Source organism: Dermochelys coriacea, chromosome 3 (genome assembly GCF_009764565.3).
Source record: "Dermochelys coriacea isolate rDerCor1 chromosome 3, rDerCor1.pri.v4, whole genome shotgun sequence".
NCBI classification, from domain to species: domain Eukaryota; kingdom Metazoa; phylum Chordata; order Testudines; family Dermochelyidae; genus Dermochelys; species Dermochelys coriacea.
The window spans coordinates 196,891,344-196,913,905 of record NC_050070.1 but is presented as its reverse complement, the minus strand read 5'-3'; the positions used below and the strand labels follow the sequence as shown (position 1 = coordinate 196,913,905).

The following is a 22,562-nucleotide window of genomic DNA, read 5'->3' as shown; positions in this document are numbered from 1 at the left end:
GGAACAGTGAGTTGCTCAGGAAACCCTTAAAGTTTTTGAACCCACGTTCAAAAATAACTTATTTTTATTTCTTTTTTCATAAAATATCTGCTCATATACCTAATAGCTTTTTTCAGTGGTACCTGTCATCAACATAGCCAATTCTCCCCTAATTAGTTAATTGTTTGTACACTTTTTTGAACCCACGTTTTTATGAATGTCTTATAACATTTTATCTCCTGTTCTAGTTTTAATCTTTTCTTTTCTTTGTATGACAGCTATGGCATTTGGTGGCAGATGACAGAACAAGCAATGGTCTCAAGTTGCAGGGCGGGAAGTCTAGATTGGATATTAGGAGAAACTATTTCACTAGGAGGGTGGTGAAGTACTGGAATGGGTTACCAAGGGAGCTGGTGGAATCTCCATCCTTCGAAGTTTTTAAGGCCCGGCTTGACAAAGCCCTGGCTGGGATGATTTAGTTGGGGTTGGCCCTGCTTTGAGCAGGAGGTTGGCCTAGATAACCTCCTGAGGTCTCCTCCAACCCTAATCTTCTATGATTCTATGATGCTTTGCTTATAAACTTGTCCCTAACTACTGCTTTACCTTCCTCCCATAGAAGACCTATATTGTCTGCAAAATTTATTTGAAAGTGTAGAACGTCGTCTTTAATTGCTACAACCCATCTTGGTTCTATAGAAACATTTTCCAAAAAACTGATCTTTGGCACCCATCCCAACTATCCGTTCTTCTTCTAGTGATGGTCTCTATTGTAATCCATTGTGGGTTACGCAAGCGCACACCATGCATGCGGAGTAGTGTCCATTGGTCTGCACATGAACGGAAGCATGATGCGAGATAGGGTGCAAGGTGATAAATGGTGGGGCTGGCCGACTACACCTTCAGTTCCTTCTCACCGCCGCATCGTCTGTATCAGAACTCTGTGTCCTCGTCTCTGATGCGCTTCTGGAAATGACAGTTGTACATAGTTTTAAAACAGTTTTTATAGTAGATGATAAGATTTAGTTCTTTCTAGTGTTAAAAGTTTTAAATAGTAGCTAGCTCCAGTAGTTTTAGATAGACTAGGGTTTTTCACTCCTTCCTACCCCCATACCCACATGCAGTACTGGACTATGCTCAGGACTCCGGGCTTCAAACTTTGTGCCTCCTGCCTGCAATCCTTCTTAGTCAGTGATGACCACCAATGCTGCCTGCACTGCCTGGGAGAAGCTCACATGACGGCACGGTGCAGTATTTGTCCATCCTTCCCCAGCCACAACCGAAAAGGCTGGGCACTTTGCCTCTGGAAACATCTCATGGAGCTAGCCATGAGACTGCACTTGAACCCAGGCCAGGGAACCCTCCCTGCACATCAGCCTGATTCGAGGAGGAGTGCACCTCCCACTACATCAAGTCTGGTGCCGGTGGAATCACCCCCAGGGTGGGGCCTAGTCTGGAGGTAAGGAAGTACTTCCATAAGCATGGGGCTAAGTTTTCCTCCAAATCAAAAAGAAGATGGAAGTTCCTTCCACCAGCTCAGCCCAAGGGAATGGAGTACAGTCTAAGTCCCACAGGCACTAGAAAAAGACCCCAAACAATGGGACCCAGTGGTTCTGGGTGACAATCTGTCAGTACCACCATCCCCAGCACCCCACAAGGCTCAGGACCCTCTCACACCGGGAAAGACCCAAGCACCTGGTTCCAATGACTGGAAAGGAAAGAGTGTCTCTCACACCAGAAAAATCCAGAACCATAGTGGTTCCCCAAGAGGTCTTTGCCTTCCTGGATCTGGAGTTACCTCCCCCGCCACATCAGGCCCTTCCACATCTAGAGAGATTAAATCTCCACCAAGGGACATGCCCTCAGTTTGGGGCCCCTCACTGCTTCATCGATGCTCTACACTCTTCCACCATTTCTGATGGTACCACCATTAGAAATGGGATCCATCTTCTCCTCCTCTGACAACTCAGAACCAGGAGAAGAACAACCTTTATCTTACCATCCTTATGCACCACAGAAACCACCTCATCCATGGCAATACTTACCAGCCCAGCCACCATGGAGAGATGGTACCCTATGCCATGGGGAGCCCCACCACCTCCATCAGATCTGACTTATTGGCCATTTTGGGTACCCTGGGCACAATAGCCGCCCCCCTCGGAACTGGCCCAATCCACAAAGGAACCATTACCTGCTTCCCCCTTGAGGGATCCTTCCACCAGGCATACAGACCCGATAGTGGAAGAACTTTTTAGCCTGATTCCAGCACCTCTGCTGGAACTAGCAAGATTCCCTTCTTCCTCTCCTGATCACATGGTAGCTGCATCACCTCCTTGCCTGCCAGATGACTTCAGAGAATTTCAGAAGAGTTGAGAGGGAACTCCAAATCCCTTTAGAGGAGATCCAAGATTCCCAGCACAAGCTTCAGGATATCCTTCACATCTTGGCGCTGACAAGAACAGCATTGCTGATTAACGAAGCCATACTGGAACCTTCCAGAATGGTATGGCACACTCCGGCCACATGCAGAGCTACCTCCAAAGGAGCAGAAAAATGCTACTACATTCCAGCCAAAGGCTCTGAATTTCTTTTTTCACATCCATGTCCAAATTCCCTTGTAGCCCAGGTTGCTGCAGAAAGATCTAAACAACAGCACCCTCAATCTACTTCAGCAGACAAAGTAGGGAAGTGCTTAGATCTTCTGGGTCTTAAAGTATTTTCATTTTCCAACCTGCAATTCAGGATCACAAACTATTCATGTTTGGCTAACAAAGCCTATTTCCTGAATTACACCAAATTCAAGGAGTTTGCTGATAGACTTCCACAACAAGATCACGCTTGTTTTCTAACACTTGTTAAAGAAGGGAAGCTCGTGGCCAGAACTACCCTTCAATCTGTGGTAGATGCAATGGACGATAGTCATGCGTAGAGAGCCCTAGGTCCACTCTTCTGGATTTCCTAAGGAGGTCCAAAACACCATTGAAGACCTCCCTTTTGACAAATCCGTCATCAGAACCTTCCCACCTGTTGCATCCCAATTGCACCTGAATCTAGTTCTCTCTATGCCAGTGAAGCCACCCTTTGACCAATTAGCTTCATGCTCTGTGTCCTTCCATTCCACGAAAGTCATCTTCCTGCTTGCAATTATTTCCATGAGACAGGTTGGTGAACTCAGAGCTGTGATGGCAGACCTGCCTTTCATGGTGTTCCACAAAGATAAAGTCTCCCTACATCTCACCCCAAATGTTTACCAAAGGTGGTCTCCCAGTTTCACATCAATCAAGCCATCCACTTACCAGTTTGGCTTCTGCCACAAGCTTCTGAACAGGAACATGGACTCCATTCCCTCAATGTACGGTGAGCTCTGGCCTTCTACCTGCGGAGAATGAAACCAATCAGGAAGTCTTCTCGACTATTTGTTGCAGTAGCAGCGAGACTCTGGACAAGACATTTCCACTCCGAGAATCACCAAAAGGATTTCTGGTTGCATTAAACTCTGCTACCAACTGTGAGCTCACTTACAGGGCTCACACCACGAGAAGGCTCAGGCTTCAACCACAGCCTCCATTCAAGATGTTCCGCTTGTAGACATATGTAGAGCAGCCACGTGGCATTCAGTACACACCTTCGCAGTGCAGTACATCTTAGTGCAGGACTCTGCAGCAGGTGCCTCCTTCGGCATGGCAGTTCTCCAGACAATCATTCCATCTTCATCCTTACACCCTCCTCCAACTTAGGTACTGCTTGTCAATCACCCTCAGTGGAATACAATAGGGACCTTCACTCAAAGAAGAGGTTACTTACCTGTAACTGGAGGTTTTTCAGGCTGTGTGATCCCTATTTGTATTCTGCTTCCCATCCACCTTCCCCTCTACTGCAGATTGGTCAATTCATGGTAGAGAAGGAACTGAAGATACAGTCGGTCTGCCCAGCCCTTTATCGCCTTGGACAGAATCATTAGGCAAGCCAGGGCACATGCATGGACCCACAGATGCTACCTTTCAAATTCTCTGACTCTGGATGCATGGTGTGCCTCAATGGAATACAATAGGGACCACACCTCTTGAAGAACTTGCAGTTACGGATAAGTAACCTTCTCTTATTACTTCCAATGGGGCAAGAACTGATTGTTTGCCAATTTCTGCAAATTTTGCTGCTACATTAAGGATTTAGAGATTAATATTAAATCTATTCTAGTCTAGTTGATGAGGGTATGAATACATGTGTAATCTCATTCCACTGGATATAATTCCCTCCAGAAATCTGAGAGATTGACTTGTTGGTATAGAAACATTAATACTGCACCTGTTTCCTTCTTTTGTCTTTTTATCAGCTCTGTCCCAATGAAGAATAGGTGTACAGCTGAAGTCTCCTTCAAGTATAATTTCCCCTTCCCCAACGTGTTGCAATATTTTAAAGAAATTCTTTTCAAAAGCTTTTTTTTTTTTTTTGCTTTTGCCTGGGAGCATATGACAAGCCCATTGTCCAGCAGCTATGCTCCATCTTTAAATTGATCTTTAATCTGAAGAGGTATGTGTTCAGCAAATATTATGCCCACTCCTCTTTTTTTTGGCTGAAGCAAAAAATATCTACTGAAGCCAACTACTTTTCATGCCCAGAATTTGCTCCTGTGGAAAATTTTGTTTCTTTAAGTAAAATTATCTGAGAATGTGGGAGGCTGAGTTCTGACTGGGTGTTTTTTCTTTTAATGACATAATTTAGAACTTTGACATTTAAAGCTGTTGCATTAAAGGAAGAGCCATTGAGAATAACAACTTAGCTTATTGAAAATCTGAAAGTTGTGTGTGTGATTCACTCGCTGTTTGATGGCATATGAACCCTTTACTGTGGCACACTTCTCTCAATTCTAATTCTATTGTATTCACCATTGCATGCGTGAATATGGCTTGGTTTCTTATATTGATTCAGCTCCACTTCCCCAGTTCCCTCCCTACTACTATCTTACCCTTACTTTAAATCATAGAATAAAATACCAAAATAGCATATAAATCAGTCCCTAAACAATTGCTGACTGAAGGAGCAGAGCTAATCGTTTCTGAAAAGCTCCATACAACTGAAGATGATGGTTTCAGTCATGGAGCAGGAATCGGAGAAGAGAGAGTGAAGTGAGTTCAGAACAAAAACAGAAGAAAGCCTGGCAGCATCTGGAGTGAGGGGATAAAAGGGATAGACATTGAGAGAGCACAACTGACAGAAATGAGGCACCGCTTAGAGAAATGTAAAAGACCAGAATGTGGGGAGTATGTTACTTAATAGTGGGTGTGATACATGAAGGGAGGGAGTAGCTCCCTTTGATGGACACCCAGCCACCCAGTTAGCTGTAAAATCCCTCTTCGTATCTGTTCTCTGCTTGCTTTATCTGTAAAGAGTTAATAAGCCCACAGGTAAAAGAACAGGAGTGGGCACCTGACCAAAAGAGCCAATGGGAAGGTAGAACTTTTTAAAATTGGGAAAGACACTTTCCCTTTGTCTGTTGCTCTCTGGGCTGAAGAAACAGGGCAGCAGGAATGCTGTGGAAAGTTTGAACCAGATATGAAAATAATCAGATCATATCTAGAACTACTTTTAACAACCCAATGGTGTAAATAGATCAGAATGTTTAGCTAGACGTGATCAGGTTTATTTCTGTTTATGTTTTAAGGCTTGTGGAACTCCTCTGGGCTAACCCCAGATGCTTTTCTTTGCTTGTAACCTTTAAGCTGAACCCCCAAGAAAACTATTTTGGGTGCTTAATTTTTGGAATTGCTCTTTTAAAATCTAGCAAAAGCCTAAATTCCAAAAGTATTTTTTCCTTTTTGTTTTTAATAAAATTTACCTTTTTTAAGAACCGGATTGGATTATTGGTGTCCTAAAAGGTTTGTGCGTGTTGTTTGATTAGCTGGTAGCCACAGTTAATTTCCTGTGTTTCTTTCTCAGCTCTTCCCCAGAGGGGGGTGGGGAAAGGGCTTGAGCGTACCCCACATGGAGGAATTCTCAAGTGCTCCTTCCTGGGTTAAAAGGGTTTTTTTTTTTTGTATTTGGGTGGTGGCAGCATTTACCAAGCCAAGGTCAGAGAGAAGCTGTAACCTTGGGAGTGTAATACAAGCCTGGAGTGGCCAGTATTAATTTTTAGAATCCTTGTGGGCCCTCACTTTCTGCATTCGGAGTGACAGAGTGGGGATTTAGCCTTGACAGTGGGTGATTTTGAAAGTGTGTCCACTCCTCCTCCATTCCACAATGTAGGTCGGCTCCCCAGACTAAGGTTAGGGTTACAAAGGGCAGAGCTCCCAGGGTGAAAGTTAGGGTTAGAAAAGGTAATGCTTGCAATGCTGGGGTTAGACCTGGGGATAGGATTCCAAAGACTAAGGCTGCTTGCCTAAGGGTTAGAGTTGGGATCGACGGGGCTCCCTGGCCTAGAGTTAGGCTAGAGGTCAGCAGGGCTCCCTGGCCTAGGGTAAGGGTTGAAAAGAGCAGTGCTCCGGCCTAGGGTTAGCATTGGGGTCAATAGGTCTCCCCGAGCATAGGTTAAGGTTTCAAAGGATAGGGCTCCCAGCCTAGGATTAGGGTCACAAAAGGTGCCTATGTGTGGCTTTCAGCCCATAGGGATTCCAGGACTAGTGTTAGGTTGCGGTCATTAGGACTCCCTGACCTAGGGTAAGCATTGGGGTTTGTAGGGCTCCCTGACTTAGGGTTACGGTTGCAGTCTGGAGGGCTCCCTCCATGGTATTACTAGGGGTCCATGGCATAAAGTTAAGGTTACAAAAGTTAGGGCTTCTCGGCCTAGGGTTAACATTGGGGTAGAAGGGCTCCCCAGCCCAGGGTTAGAATCATAGAATCATAGAATATCAGGGTTGGAAGGGACCCCAGAAGGTCATCTAGTCCAACCCCCTGCTCAAAGCAGGACCAAGTCCCAGTTAAATCATCCCAGCCAGGGCTTTGTCAAGCCTGACCTTAAAAACCTCTAAGGAAGGAGATTCTACCACCTCCCTAGGTAACGCATTCCAGTGTTTCACCACCCTCTTAGTGAAAAAGTTTTTCCTAATATCCAATCTAAACCTCCCCCATTGCAACTTGAGACCATTACTCCTCGTTCTGTCATCTGCTACCATTGAGAACAGTCTAGAGCCATCCTCTTTGAAACCCCCTTTCAGGTAGTTGAAAGCAGCTATCAAATCCCCCCTCATTCTTCTCTTCTGCAGACTAAACAATCCCAGCTCCCTCAGCCTCTCCTCATAAGTCATGTGCTCTAGACCCCTAATCATTTTTGTTGCCCTTCGCTGTACTCTTTCCAATTTATCCACATCCTTCCTGTAGTGTGGGGCCCAAAACTGGACACAGTACTCCAGATGAGGCCTCACCAGTGTCGAATAGAGGGGAACGATCACGTCCCTCGATCTGCTCGCTATGCCCCTACTTATACATCCCAAAATGCCATTGGCCTTCTTGGCAACAAGGGCACACTGCTGACTCATATCCAGCTTCTCGTCCACTGTCACCTCTAGGTCCTTTTCCGCAGAACTGCTGCCGAGCCATTCGGTCCCTAGTCTGTAGCGGTGCATTGGATTCTTCCATCCTAAGTGCAGGACCCTGCATTTATCCTTATTGAACCTCATTAGATTTCTTTTGGCCCAATCCTCCAATTTGTCTAGGTCCTTCTGTATCCTATCCCTCCCCTCCAGCGTATCTACAGTTTAGTATCATCCGCAAATTTGCTGAGAGTGCAATCCACACCATCCTCCAGGTCATTTATGAAGATATTGAACAAAACGGGCCCCAGGACCGACCCCTGGGGCACTCCACTTGACACCGGCTGCCAACTAGACATGGAGCCATTGATCACTACCCGTTGAGCCCGACAATCTAGCCAGCTTTCTACCCACCTTATAGTGCATTCATCCAGCCCATACTTCCTTAACTTGCTGACAAGAATGCTGTGGGAGACCGTGTCAAAAGCTTTGCTAAAGTCAAGAAACAATACATCCACTGCTTTCCCTTCATCCACAGAACCAGTAATCTCATCATAAAAGGCGATTAGATTAGTCAGGCATGACCTTCCCTTGGTGAATCCATGCTGACTGTTCCTGATCACTTTCCTCTCCTCTAAGTGCTTCAGGATTGATTCTTTGAGGACCTGCTCCATGATTTTTCCAGGGACTGAGGTGAGGCTGACCGGCCTGTAGTTCCCAGGATCCTCCTTCTTCCCTTTTTTAAAGATGGGCACTACATTAGCCTTTTTCCAGTCATCCGGGACTTCCCCCGTTCGCCACGAGTTTTCAAAGATAATGGCCAAGGGCTCTGCAATCACAGCCGCCAATTCCTTCAGCACTCTCGGATGCAATTCGTCCGGCCCCATGGACTTGTGCACGTCCAGCTTTTCTAAATAGTCCCTAACCACCTCTATCTCTACAGAGGGCTGGCCATCTCTTCCCCGTTTTGTGTTGCCCAGCACAGCAGTCTGGGAGCTGACCTTGTTAGTGATGATGGGTCGTGATGAAGGGATTAGGGTGATGAAGGGTCGTGCTTGCCTGGTTAGGGTTAAAAAGGGGAGGCTCATGGGTTATGGGCTTGATGATGAGTTTTGGTGGGCAGGAAGCACCCCTCTGCAAGAACGCATTTGAGGAAAGTAAGGGAAGCATGAGGCAAGGCTGCCCTTACTTCATGGAGTACGAGACAGGTGGATAGCCCCATGTGCTGGCTAATCTTGACAGCATCCACCCATTCCTTGATCGTAGTCCAGGAGGTCTGAATCTGGTTGCATCAACCAAGACCAACCTCTGGCACACCAAGTGGGACTAAGGTTTGAATTTAGCATGGATTCTGCAAGGAGGTCCTTCCCATTGGCAGCCGCTACAGACCTGGTCCCTGAGACCAGAACCTCCACGTTCTGAGGCGGTTCTGGTAAAAGACTGTAAGCTTAGAGAGGTCTCAGGGAAGCTGCCGCTTGTATCGGCACTCTCGGAGGCATGCTCTGTGCACAACTGCCTGCACTGTAAAGGAGTCTCTGCAGGGCCTGATGGTGGAAGGTGTGGACCTGGTTGAGGATGTAGACCAGGCGCTGTCCATCCTCCCACAGGAGGAAAGTCCAGGACACCTGCAGAGACCCTGTGCAGCCCTGGCCAAAAAAAATTCCAGGATCTTCTTCTGGAGGCTGACTAGGGTCCCCGGGAATTCGCTGAGGGTGCTGAACCAGAGCATGGACAGGACTAGATGATTCATCATCAGCATCCTCCCCTGCAGGGAAACACACTGAAGCAGCCCCATTCACCTTCACACCTGGCCAGACACCTTGGCCTCTAGATTGGTCCAATTCTCCAGCAGGAAGTAGATTGTTGGCAGAAAGGTATATGCCCAGTAGAGCAGTGGACCTGTGCCCAACTGGATGTCATAGAGCACAGGGGGGAGAGAACCTGCCTGCCACCCTTTCCCAATCATCAGGCCAGAGCTCTTGACCCAGTTGACTTGAGTGGGGAAGGAGGAGGTAGTGAGGCCTGGAGGACCTCTGTCCAAAAAGCAATGGAAAGCTTGACAGCAGACCCTCAAGGAGAATAGGGCTATGCCCAGCTGAAACTGGAGAGAAGATTGCATTAGTTGTGTTTTGGTTTGAAGTACTTTTGATAAATGTGACTTCTTAAAGGTCCCCTGAAGAGAAACAGAAAAAGAAAAGGAGTACTTATGGCACCTTAGAGACTAACAAATTTATTTGAGCATAAGCTTTCGTGAGCTACAGCTCACTTCATCGGATGCATGCACTGGAAAATATAGTGGGGAGATTTATATACACAGAGGACATGAAACAATGGGTGTTATCATACACACTGTAAGGAGAGTGATCACCTAAGATGAGCTATTACCAGCAGAAGAGTGGAGGGGGACGGGACTTTTGTAGTGATAATCAAGGTGGGCCATTTCCAGCAGTTGACAAGAACATGTGAGGAACAGTAAGGGGGGAAATAAACATGGGGAAATAATTTTACTTTGTGCAATGACTCATCCATTCCCAGTCTTTATTCAAGCCTAAGTTAATTGTATCCAGTTTGCAAATTATTTCAAATTTAGCAGTCTCTCGTTGGAGTCTGTTTTTGAAGTTTTTTTGTTGAAGAATTGCCACTTTTAGGTCTGTAAGCAAGTGACTGAAGAGATTGAAGTGTTCTCAGACTGGTTTTTGAATGTTATAATTCTTGATGTCTGATTTGTGTCCATTCATTCTTTTACGTAGAGACTCTCCAGAAAAAGCACAAGAACAAATCCGCAAAGACACACCCCTAGAACCCCAACCAGGGGTTTTCTATCTGCTACCCAAGATCCATAAACCTGGAAATCCTGGATGCCCCATCATCTCAGGCATTGGCACCCTGACAGCAGCATTGACTGGCAATGTAGACTCCCTCCTCAGGCCCTATGCCACCAGCACTCCCAGCTATCTTTGAGATACCACTGACTTCCTGAGGAAACTACAGTCCATCGGTCATCTTTCTGAAAACATCATTCTAGCCACAATGGATGTAGAAGCCTCTACACCAACATTCCACACAAAGATGGACTACAGGCCATCAGGAACAGTATCCCTGATAATGTCATGGCAACCCTGGTGGCTGAACTTTGTGACTTTGTCCTCACCCATAACTATTTCACATTTAGGGACAATGTATACCTTCAAATCAGCAGCACTGCTATGAGTACCCTCATGGCCTCTCAGTATGCCAACATATTTATGGCTGTCTTAGAATAACACTTCTTCAGCTCTCGTCCCCTAATGCCCCTACTCTACTTGCGCTACATAGATGACATCTTCATCATCTGGACCCATGGAAAAGAAGCCCTTGAGGAATTCCACCATGATTTCAACAATTTCCATCCCACCATCAACCTCAGCCTGGACCAGTCCACACAAGAGATCCACTTCCTGGACACTACGGTGCTAATGAGCGATGCTCACATAAATACCACCCTATACTGAAAACCTACTGACCGCTATGCCTAGCTACATGCCTCCAGCTTTCATCCAGACCACACCACACGATCCATTGTCTACAGCCAAGCTCTACGATACAACCGCATTTGCTCCAACCCCTCAGACAGACAAATACCTACAAGATCTCTATCAAGTGTTTTTACAACTACAATACCCATCTGGTGAAGAAACAGATGGAGAGAGCCAGAAGAGTACCCAGAAGTTACCTACTACAGGACAGGCCCAACAAAGAAAATAACAGAACGCCACTAGCCATCACCTTCAGCCCCCAACTAAAACCTCTCCAACGCATCATCAAGGATCTACAACCTATCCCGAAGGACGACCCATCACTCACAGATCTTGGGAGACAGGCCAGTCCTCGCTTACAGGCAGCCCCCCAACCTGAAGCAAATACTCATCAGCAACCACACAACAGAACCACTAACGCAGGAACCTATCCTTGCAACAAAGCCCGTTGCCAACTCTGTCCACATATCTATTCAGGGGACACCATCATAGGGCCTAATCGCATCAGCCACACTATCAGACACTCGTTCACCTGCACATCTACCAGTGTGATATATGCCATCATGTGCCAGCAATGCTCCTCTGCCATGTACATTGGCCAAACTGGACATCTCTACGTAAAAGAATAAATGGACACAAATCAGACGTCAAGAATTATAACATCCAAAAACCAGTTGGAGAACACTTCAATCTCTTTGGTCACTCGATTACAGATCTAAAAGTGGCAATTCTTCAATAAAAAAAACTTCAGAAACAGACTCCAGCGAGAGACTGCTGAATTGGAATTAATTTGCAAACTGGATACAATTAACTTAGGCTTGAATAAAGACTGGGAATGGATGCGTCATTAGACAAAGTAAAACTATTTCCCCATGTTTATTCCCCTTCCTCCCCTCCCCCTGTTCCTCAGATGTTCTTGTCAACTGCTGGAAATGGCCCACCTTGATTATCACTACAAAAGGTCCCCCTCGCGCTCCCGCTCTCCTGCTGGTAATAGCTCACCTTACCTGATCACTCTTGTTACAGTGTGTATGGTAACACCCATTGTTTCATGTTCTCTATGTATATAAATCTCTTCACTGTATTTTCCACTGAATGCATCCGATGAAGTGAGCTGTAGCTCATGAAAGCTTATACTCAAGTAAATTTGTTAGTCTCTAAGGTGCCACAAGTACTCCTTTTTCTTTTTGTGGATACAGACTAACACGGCTGCTACTCTGAAATCTGAAGAGAAATGATGGCCAAAGAGGCAGGGTTCCATAGAGCAACCTCTGTCCACAAGGGGGCACTCTAGAGGTACAAGCAGGTACAAACATCTTAATCCCTTTGATTTTCTCCAGCACTGAGGTCCTGTTCATTGAATTCTACGCCTGGCCAGTTTATTCAAAATGTCGTCATGCATCTTGGCATTTCAATTCTTGTTCCTAAAATTGTGAACTCTGCAAGACCTGAGTCAGAGATTCATCAGTACCTTGGTTGCAGCTGTCAGCACTCTGAAAATGTGTCATCTTTGTCACCATTATCACAAAACAGGAGCTCTCTACCAGACCTGTTGAGGGCAGTTGCTGATACTGGCCGCTGTGGGTGAATGTGGGGAATGAGGGCCAGGCAGACCTGTATGCAGCAGGAGGTGACTTTCAGTCAAGAAGCAGGGAACAAGTAGATAGCAAGACAAGACTACAGGACAGGGGACCCTAAGAGAATTGTAGGGAAGGCACTGGAGGACTAGCAGCTCTCACTTGTTATCACAGCACTAACCTAATCAATACTATTAAGAGGTTGTACTGGGGGCTAAGGAGGTAAGCTCACTTAAGGTCTGCTCTATATTCCCACTTTTACCAACCAATTTGTGTTACCATAATCACAAATAAGTGAGTGGGTTTTCTGTGTATGGGTAGAATAGAGTTAACAGAAACACTTGAGTTATACCTTGTGTTAACTCACTAATGAAGACATAAACAAGAATTGATACTTCTGGTTGGCCTTTTGGGGTCTCTTGTTCTGTTTTCCAGGCCTTATTTTAATTGCCTCTGAAAAGTTTCTCTTTGAGGTGACCTGGGCTCTGATCTCTAGTGGTTGATTTAAGCTCAGCTTTGTGCAGTAGTTACACAATGGCAGGATGACAATTTGTGCTACTGCATACAGTTAAAAAGTTTTTTTATTTTAGAAACGAATTCCCAGGATTATTGAAAAAAAGGATTTTTCAAATGATGTAACTTCTAAATACAAAACTCATGGGCAGGGCCAGAGTTCCTATGCTTAAAACTCACCTGCATCTCCCTTACAGACTCTGAATGAAGGACCCCAATCTTAATACTTCTTCAGATACTTCAGGTAACTTCCTGCTTACAAATTCCTTCCAATTTGTCATACATCTGCAAAATAAGTCAAAGCCAGACCTGGTGCAAGTTGGGGCAACTGCTGCTGCAAGTACTTGCTTCCATCAGGTTTGAATTTTAATAATAGATAACATTTAAATGAATATTTTGCAGAATCTAGTCATCCAACATCCCTCTCTCCTGCCCACCGAGGAAATCCAATTTTGATATGAGACAAGGCCACTATCCATTCCTCTGAGACTCTAAGACTCTAATAGGCCTACAAAAATCCCATCCTTAACTATATAGCATTTTTCCTTCATAGTGCAATTAGATTCCCTATCCTCTTTACACTTCTCCCTTTCATTAACCCTGTGTCCATGTACCAGCCCTGCCCTGCACCCATATGCAACTGCCTCTGCTCTGCTGATAGACAGAGGGATCCACAAGAAGAAATTAAATTAATTTAACTTTTGATCACCAAAGATTGAGAAACAAACTTTTAGCCATTACCAGAATGGATAGTCTAGACATTAATACAGAGACCTGAAAATGAGACCGGGGTTATATACCTGGCTCTGAAATAGATTTCCTGTATTCCCTTGAGCAGATCACATATCTAAATGTTTAAATGGCCTGTAATTTTGCATGGCTCAATTATTGGGTGCTCCATTTTAGACAACTAGGCCCTAACTATGAGGTGCTGGGTACCCAAAACTTCAGCTGAACGAAATGGTGTTTTCTTGAATTAACAGTTTCTCTGACTGGAGCTCCCAATAACTGAGTCATCCAAAAGTAAAGGTCACTTTTGAAACTCTGTCCTGGAAGCTTTTTAAGTTCTTGTAGCATGACCATCACTGTAGTTTCTGCATCCCTTTCTGTGTCTGTTTCTGCATACTTCCTTATCTTACTGGGCTAGTGTGAGGCTAAACTCGTTGTTTGTAGAGTGTACTCAGATCTGTAGATAGAAGAGGCTATATAGTGTGAAATTTTATTAAAACGAATAAAATATGAATTTATTGTAAACAAAATATCCTTGTGCAAAATCATGAACAGTAAAAATCTTCTGTACACAATTTAAAAAAATTAAAGTTTGCACAAGTATAAAACCTACCAACCCCACGCTGTAGGCATTTTATCCAATGAATAACTGTATACAAATGAAATCAACTGTATAACTGGCAGAACTAATAGTGCCAATGTGATGTTGAAGCAAAATTCAAATCTCTCATCTTTAATGTTGGCTGTGGCAGAACAACTACTTTTAGGGTCTCTGACAAATAGGAAGGTTGAGAATGAGCCAAAGAAATGGGAACAATGGGACTATAGCAGCAAGAGACATTCATCCTGAGGCTCTATCCTAGTAACCTGTCAGGCCCTGAGTGCAGACTCCCAATCAATATTTGATGGAGGAGCCTTCTCAATATTTTGTCCTACCCGCCATGGAGCCTGCACCCTCTTCTTCTCCCAGGCTAGATAATCCGATCTGGGATGATCATCCAGCTGGTCAAATTCTTTAAGGCTGAAATGAACTGCCAGCTGGTTCACCATTCTTTTCAAGGCAAGAAAAGCCGCAATGACCTGGAAGGTGAGGAAGAGGGCAAAAATGATGTGGACTGCTCGCTCTAGTGGCTGGATCTTCAGACCGTCATTAAAGAGCAAGAAAAGGATTATGGGCAACTGCAGGAGGAGACTTAGGAGCCAAAAGCCAGCCAGTTCAGGGACCTACAACAGAAAGACATCACGTCTAACATCAACCGTTATTAAAGCATGGCAACTGAACAATGCAAGCAATGTGTACACAGTTGGAGTACATAACAAAAACATGTATCCTGTAAAAAATCCATTCTCCCTCTTCCCAAAGGCTGCGTATGCTATGGAATTGCTAAGAAAGAGGCCTGAAAATGTTGAAAATGTTCTGTCTAAACTATTTTTCAATGAAAAATTGGGATTTTTGACTAAACAAAATTTGCCAAAAACCATCTCCTTTCTCTGGAAAATTTCTATCTTTCATCAAAAAACTAATGCCCCAAATGTGAAAATTGTTATTGATTATACCACTGCTGTGCCTCATGCACCCATTCTTATGGCGTGGCTCCTAGCTGAACTTCATCTTCCATGATGCAATGTGGCTATGCAACTCCCATGATGCACCAGCTCCCTTAAACAAGAGAGGAGACAGTGGTGTATCACATATGATACAGTCTAAGCACTGAGCAAAGCTGATCAAGAATAAGAGGAGCATGTGGTACGTGAACCAGAACTCCCCTGATGTACTGTGGTAGCATTTCAGAATTGAAGTATTTTGATTTAAAATTTTTGCTGAAAAGTCAAAATTTTCAGCAGGGGAAACCCCATTTTCCAGCCAGCTCTACTATGAAACGAAGAGACAACATAAATGTCTAGCCAACAGCTACTCTGAAATCAGTTTATTATTCATATTTTTGTTTCAACTAAATCCAGGGCTTCAGGGAGTTGAATTCAATGGACGATCATGGGCTTCCCTGGTGTTCCCATCACCTTCTAAAATCTCTGCAGAGAAGTCCTAGCCCTACTGCTGCACCTTGTGAGCCCAAAACATCCTGGTAAAAGCATAAGCAGAGTGAAATGTGGTCACTGGCCCTCCCACTGTTCCTGCGAGAACTGCCAGCCAAATGTGATCCTCTTTACTCCCACACCCCACAGTGACAGGGAGAAGTGGACACAAGGTTGCTTCTCTGGCAATGAAGTCTATAGGATGTTCAGCAGCTCAGGTGACGTGCAGTAGCAGAGTAAAGCTAGTGGGGATAGTTTGATTCTCATTAGTTTCCCTCTATCAGTATCATTAAGGTAGTTCTATAGGCTGGAGCAAGAAGCATGGTCTTCCAAGGGCAAGGTACAAGGAGAATTAAATTATCAGAGCAATAAGCCAGGACAGAAGGAAACAACAAATAGAGAGGCAGAAAAAGGAGACTTGTACTGAAAGTTTAATGTCAGTACGTATCAGTATGGAACAGAGCCTGGTCCCTTGCTCCCTGGATCAGCCAGCTCTAGGAGCATCACTTGCTACACTATTCTATCCTATAATACTTCTAAGCAGACCCACCATATGACGGAAGGCTTCCAGAGAGCTGCATGAAGCTGAAGAGGATGGTTTCAGTGACGTGAGGTCGCTGGAGCAGGAATCAAAGAAAAGAGAAAGGGAAAATGAGGTTGGTATCCCCAAAACAAAAAAACAAGAAAGGGGGAATGAACTTAAATGAATGAATGAAAGGGATAGACAAACACTGAAAGAGCATAACTGGCAGAAGAGAGGCTCAGTCTGGAGAAATGCATAAAACCAGAAGAAGGGAAGTAAATTATTTAATATGAAGGTGATTTTGAAATTTGTGTGTGCTCCTCGTCCACCCCACAACATAGAAAGACTAAATTTAAGTCCTTTGTAAGCCCCCTGGAATAAACAAAGGCCAGGTCTGATTCTGTCCTTTTGTGAACTTCAGAAACAAAGGAGCCCCTGCTCACTTGTGCAAAGTGACCAGCTCTTTAGCTCAACTGACAGAGCATTTACCTAGGGACATGGACCCTAGTTCAAGTCCAATTAGTAAGTGCTCCTTTATAAGTGAATGTCTTTAATTCAAAGCATCATACTCAGCCCCCTAGGGCTCCTGAACTGATGCTCAAGGAGGTCAACAGAACATACCTTCTCCTGCAGATTGCCCATGTATCCAAGATACAGTCGGATGGCCTCAATTAGAGATACTAGGACGATTGCTGTGACCAGGATGAACTTGTAGTAATCTGGCAAGACTGGGTACTAGAGAGAGGAAGAAAGTAGTAATTCCAGAGGGATGGAATGCACTATCACTATTTTATACAGCTCTACAGAAGCTTATGGTATTTGTGATCTGGAGATTCATGCAGCACTGTCAATGTTGCTGAAACCCAACAAGCCGTAGCCCCTGATTTTTCAATCAGCCTCCAACCAAACATGCCACTAATTTGGTCATGAACTCCTGACCCTCCAACTACTCTGACGTTTCTACGGAGACATTGCACTCTATTAAGTATCACTTTCCATGTCTGGGTTGAAGGTAATAAGTAGAAGGGCTGAATATTAGGGCTTGTCTTCACTACCGGGGAGATCAAGGCTGCGGCAATCGATGCTGTGGGTGTCGACTTAGCGGGTCTAGTGAAGACCCACTAAATCGACAGCAGAGCGCTCTCTAGTGGACTCCGGTACTCCAGCTCCCTAAGAAGATTAGGGTAAGTCGACCGGAGAGCGTCTGCCGTTGACACAGCGCAGTGAAGACACTGGGGTAAGTCGACCTAAGCTATGTCGACTCCAGCTACGTTATTCACGTAGAACTTAGGTTGACTTACCCCGGTAGTGAAGACAAACCCATAGTCTTGCAGACAGAGTGAGGAAATAAGATTCAGACAGGCACCACAGTTGTTGGAGGGGATACGTTCCCTCAGGACTTACCTTCAGCTGGAGCATGACAACACTGCTCACCCACCAAAATGGGAAAAAATAAAGGTTGAAATAGAGGGACATCTGCAATGGCAAACTGGAGACTATTTCATTATCTAGAGAGAGAGAGAAATCCTCATCACCCAAGGTCTGTGCCAGACATTTTCTTTCCTACATACAGCAGGAACAGATGCTACTGGGGAGGGATAGCTCAGTCGTTTGAGCATTGGCCTACTAAACCCAGGGTAAGGAGCTCAATCCTTGAGGGGGCCATTTAGGGATCTGGGACAAAAATAAGGGGATGATACTTGGTCCTGCTGTGAAAGCAGGGGACTGGATTTGATGCTTTTTCAAGGTCCCTTCCAGCTCTATGAGATACCATATTTTTTTTTAAAAAAAAAACCCTCTATTTTAAGATATAGCAACTTCAACCAACACATTAATGGTTGGACTCTGAGATCAACCAAGTTCAACATTAAGTATAGTGTGCAACGTTAAAATGTGCAACGGAAGAATTCTGCTACATCACAACTTCATTCTAAAGAATCTACGTGTGAAAGTGTATACAAACCTGCACCAGTAAGGAAGGGGTTAAGCAGCTGTTTTGCTGCCACACTTGCAAAACATGAATGGGTGGAAGAGAAGCTCAAAAGGAGAGCAGTCCAGCTCAGGAGAGTAGACAGTGGAGTTAAACTGACCTGCACTCTGAACTCCTGAGGCCTGACTTTAGCAATGTGGTAGTCTGATCAACAGGGTGTAGGCTTAAGTGAGCATATATATTTGATTATCCTCAAATTAAAACTGATCCCTAAAGATCAGAACTCAGGCATGCTGGTGGGGAATCTTGCATCACTTGGTCTCTACACAATACCTTTCTTTTGTATAGAAAATTCTAGACTCCAGCAATGTCAATCCACTGTGCTTTTTTAAAAAGAGAACCACCAGTTTGGAATGTACATTAAAGAAAATGGAGTTCCAAATCAAACACTATGGAGAGAAGAAAATTAGCTGATAAAACCCAGAAAAACAAAACTTTGACCTCTGCAATATTAAGTGGGAGGTGAAGTTCTATAGTATTTAGAATTTGCACATAGTTTCAAAAAAACTAGACACAAAAGTATAAAAAGCAAGTCCTTAAAAAATGAGATCAGGGAACAGTTTTGTTTCAACTGGCAAGTTTCCTTTTCCCATTGTCCAATTTATTGGTATCATATTAAATCTTGAATTAATGATCAATAAGCTGACTTATTGAAAAGTTTCTCACATTTCTCAAAGTGCAGCTCATAGAAGAATCAGCAATCACCACCATTTGTGGGGGTGGAAGATCCTCTTTATGACTGCCTCACCTGTATTTCCTGTTTAGTGTCAGTGTTTCAGCAGGTCCAACTCAAATTTAAACACCTAAAAATATCAGTTAAAGTTGGTGGCAGTGGAAGCCTGATTTATTTTATCTCTTGAAGTGCTTTGTAACCTCTGGATGAAAAATGCTAGGTAGTAGTATCTGGCAAGTTACTTTGAGTGCCTGGCTAAATGTTAAGGGATCAGTGGTTGTCAGAACAGTAATATTTTCACAGAAAGGCACAATATGTTTTGCCCTAGGCTGATGTCTAATGGTATCCCACAATGTACCTCAAGTTTCATAATTTTTGGTGCTTTTTGTAAAGCCCCAACTTCTGGAGTCCTGTGATTGGGTGAGAATCTCAGCTTTCATTTTTAAGCTGTTTCTAGACCCCAGGGCTGCCAAGAAAAGCGGCCAAAAACCTAATAACTCAAAACCACAAGGCACAGAAAAACAACCACAAAGCTAATACTTGTTAAATCTCATGATTTTGATGATGGCCTCCTGAGTTCGGGGGTGGGAGGCCTGACTGGTGACTTTTGCACACGTGGGGTTGGCAACACAGTCTGGCCCCCTAGCGAGGCTCTAGCCCCCAATAAGGCAGCCTCACGGCCCGGCTGCGTGGGGTACCTGAGCCAAGCCGTGGTGGGGGGGCACTGTGGGGGGGGGGCTGAAGGCGGACACCACTATCTGCTGCTATCACCACTTCTAGCCAGGGGATGAACCGCGCCCCAAGGCTGCGGCCACCCTTGGGGTGAGGGGAAGCTGTTGGCGCTAGGGGGTCATTCTCCCTCCCGCGAGCCCCAGGGCTTTTGAACGCGGGGACGCGCCGCCCGGCGCTACCCCGAGTCCCGCTATAGCGAGGCCAGCGTCGCCATCTTCGTTCCTGGCGGCGACCCTCTCTCTCTTTCTCCCCTGTGAGGATGCCGATGCCGCCGCCGCCGCCATCTTTGTTGCGGGCAGGGGGGGGGGGGGCGGTGCCCTTCCTTACCCAGGCTGCCGCCGCTGCCTCGGCGCTCCGGGCCGGTGCGGTTGCTGTCGCTGAACACAGTCCGGCTGAGGGAGCCGAGCCGCCTTCTGAGCGGATCCGGCAGCGCCATGCTGGCCGCGCGAGGCGCATCCAACCCGCTGCTATGGCAACCGGGGGGCAGAGACGCGAGGCGGCCGGAGCCGATGAAGCAGGGAGGAACCACGCCCCCCTGTCGGGTAATGAGCGACGTGAGCATGCGCAGTAGCAATCATCCGAGCCGGCCCGCTACCCTTCCCCAGGGCACAAAGGCTGGGTGCTGCGCCTTAGGGAGTCGCGTTCCTGCCCCCAGGCAGTGCCTGGCTGGTGCCAGCCCCAGAGCAGAGCCCCCGGGCCGGATTAATACGAGGCTGCAGCCCAGGGCCTCCGCTAAAGGCGGCCCCCCCCCCGCCCCAAAAATAAATCCATAATTATGTCCAATGCAGTGGTCACCGACCCGTTGAGCCTCTGCCAGCCGATTGTGATCTCCAGGCTGCTAAAAGTCCAGCGGCGCAGCAGGGCTCAGGCAGGCTGCCCGCATGCCGTGGCCCCACACCGCTCCTGGAAGCGGCAGGCTGCTGGCGCCTGCCTGCAGCCCCTGGTGTTGGGGAGGCTCCGCATGCTGCCCCCACTCCCAGCACTGTCCCCGCAGCTCCCATGGGCTGCCCCCCCGCCCCAGGTCAGACTCCCCTCCTGCACCAAACTCCCTCCTAGAGCCAGCACCCCTCACCTTCTCCTGCACCCCAACACTCTGCCCCAGTCTGGAGCCCCCACCTGCACCCAAACTCCCTCCCAGAAAGAAACTAATAAAACAACTGTTCTAAGGTAAGGAGTAGGCTATTTTGAATTAACTATATTCTACATATTTTAAGACTGAAATGTAAGCACAGAATGGCTTTATGTTAATTATAAGTTTCAGAGTAGCAGCCGTGTTAGTCTGTATTCGCAAAAAGAAAAGGAGGACTTGTGGCACCTTAGAGACTAACAAATTTATTAGAGCATAAGCTTTCGTGAGCTGAGCTGTAGCTCACGAAAGCTTATGCTCTAATAAATTTGTTAGTCTCTAAGGTGCCACAAGTACTCCTTTTCTTTTTGTTAATTATAAGGAAAGTTTAGTATAGCGTTAATAGCCTTGATGCTGTAATTGTGATAATTTTGTTTTAAATTTGGAAAAAGACTTGTATATAGGGGTCCCACAAAATCTAATGGCCCTGGGTCCACAGGAGAGTTAATCCAGCCCTGCTGGGGAGCGCTAGTGCCCTGGTGAGTCTGTTCATGTAGCTGCAGGGTGTGTTCCATCCACCACGGCCACCCCAAAGCCTAGCTTTTCATGCAGTGTCCTTCTGTCCCAGGAGCTGCTTTCAGGGCACCTGAGTCCTTCCGGTTTTCCATTTCCTAAAAGTTTTTAAAATGTTTTTATTGTGATCACTCCATGTTTGTTCGAGGAGTATCGCTATACTAAGAAGGAGTTCTGTGTTTATGGGAATAGTGCAGCAGAAGGAGCGTTTGATGGGATGAATAACGAATAGTGGTTGGAATGGAGAGAAAAGCCAAGTGTTGACATTGTAGGAGCCATTCTTTGGCTTAGATTGAATGTTCGTGACACTTGTTCAGCAATTCATGGTGAATTCATTCACAACTTGGAAATTTACTAGAAAATGCCCTCCACTCTGAGACGCTTCCCTCTTGAGTGAGAAGCTGGCAGTAGTGACACCTGTACATATTTTTTTAAACTACTTTTGAATGAGTATTTCATGACCCTTAAAAAAAAGTTACTGCAGAAGTGTCCTGTTTTGTTTTTTATTTTGAAAACATGGTCACCTTAATCCCACAGGTCCTGTCTACAGGACCTAGCAAGGAATAATAGTTTGCTAAGATTCACCAAGATAGTCAGGGCCCAGTCTTCCCAGAGGAGAGTGAGGAATCCTTAAATACAATTTATTTTTTCTCTTGACTGCAGCTGATGAGAAGTGTATGACTTTTGGCAGGAGTATTGATAACACTTGTAGTTTTAGCCTAGCTGGTGTAACTGCAGAGTGTATTCGTATAAATGTCAATCCCTTTTTTAAAATAATCCTATTAAACTCTTTCACTTGATAATATTCTGTAGGAGTGAGTTCTACAGATTGATTATTTGTGACTGTACAGAATTTTTATATCCATTTTACATTTAATCCCCCCTCATGCCCAGCGGTACAAACACACAGAAATTTTTTTACACGTAACCATAAACATAAGTTTAGTGCTAGTAAAAGGTATTAGCACCAGATTGCCTTCACAGAGTTTCCCTGAACAGTGGGAGTAGATGTGGGCAGGCAGGACCTGATTCCTTGAATTGCTCAGAAGAGATGTTGAGGAGGAAGGGTGTGTGGGCAGCTTGGAGGAAACTAGAGGTAACCGAGGGGGAGGTTCAGAAGTGGGTGTGGTTCCTGGGTGGGAGTGAAAGTGGTTGGGAGTTGCTAGCAATTATTTAAAGCTGGCAAGGTAGTTAA

At 45.4% G+C, this 22,562-nt stretch overlaps 1 protein-coding gene across 3 annotated transcripts; it reads right to left on the bottom strand.

Moving 5' to 3' along the window:
* Window positions 1-427: 427 nt before the first annotated feature.
* TMEM17 (transmembrane protein 17) lies at window positions 428-20,328 on the bottom strand. Of its 3 annotated transcripts, none has more exons than XM_043512057.1 (6): window positions 20,056-20,328; window positions 17,738-17,841; window positions 16,955-17,068; window positions 14,713-14,856; window positions 3,269-3,352; window positions 428-942 (listed from the first exon to the last, which is right to left on the bottom strand). In XM_043512057.1, the coding sequence occupies exons 1-5, from the start codon at window positions 20,288-20,290 to the stop codon at window positions 3,269-3,271; spliced, it is 681 nt and encodes a 226-aa protein (XP_043367992.1). In that variant the 5' UTR covers window positions 20,291-20,328; the 3' UTR covers window positions 428-942. The 3 variants fall into 3 exon arrangements, with proteins under 3 accessions (XP_043367992.1, XP_038249536.2, XP_043367990.1); XM_038393608.2 differs by having other exon boundaries at window positions 3,273-3,352; window positions 14,713-15,000; window positions 20,056-20,318; XM_043512055.1 differs by having other exon boundaries at window positions 14,713-15,000; window positions 20,056-20,317.
* Window positions 20,329-22,562: the final 2,234 nt, after the last annotated feature.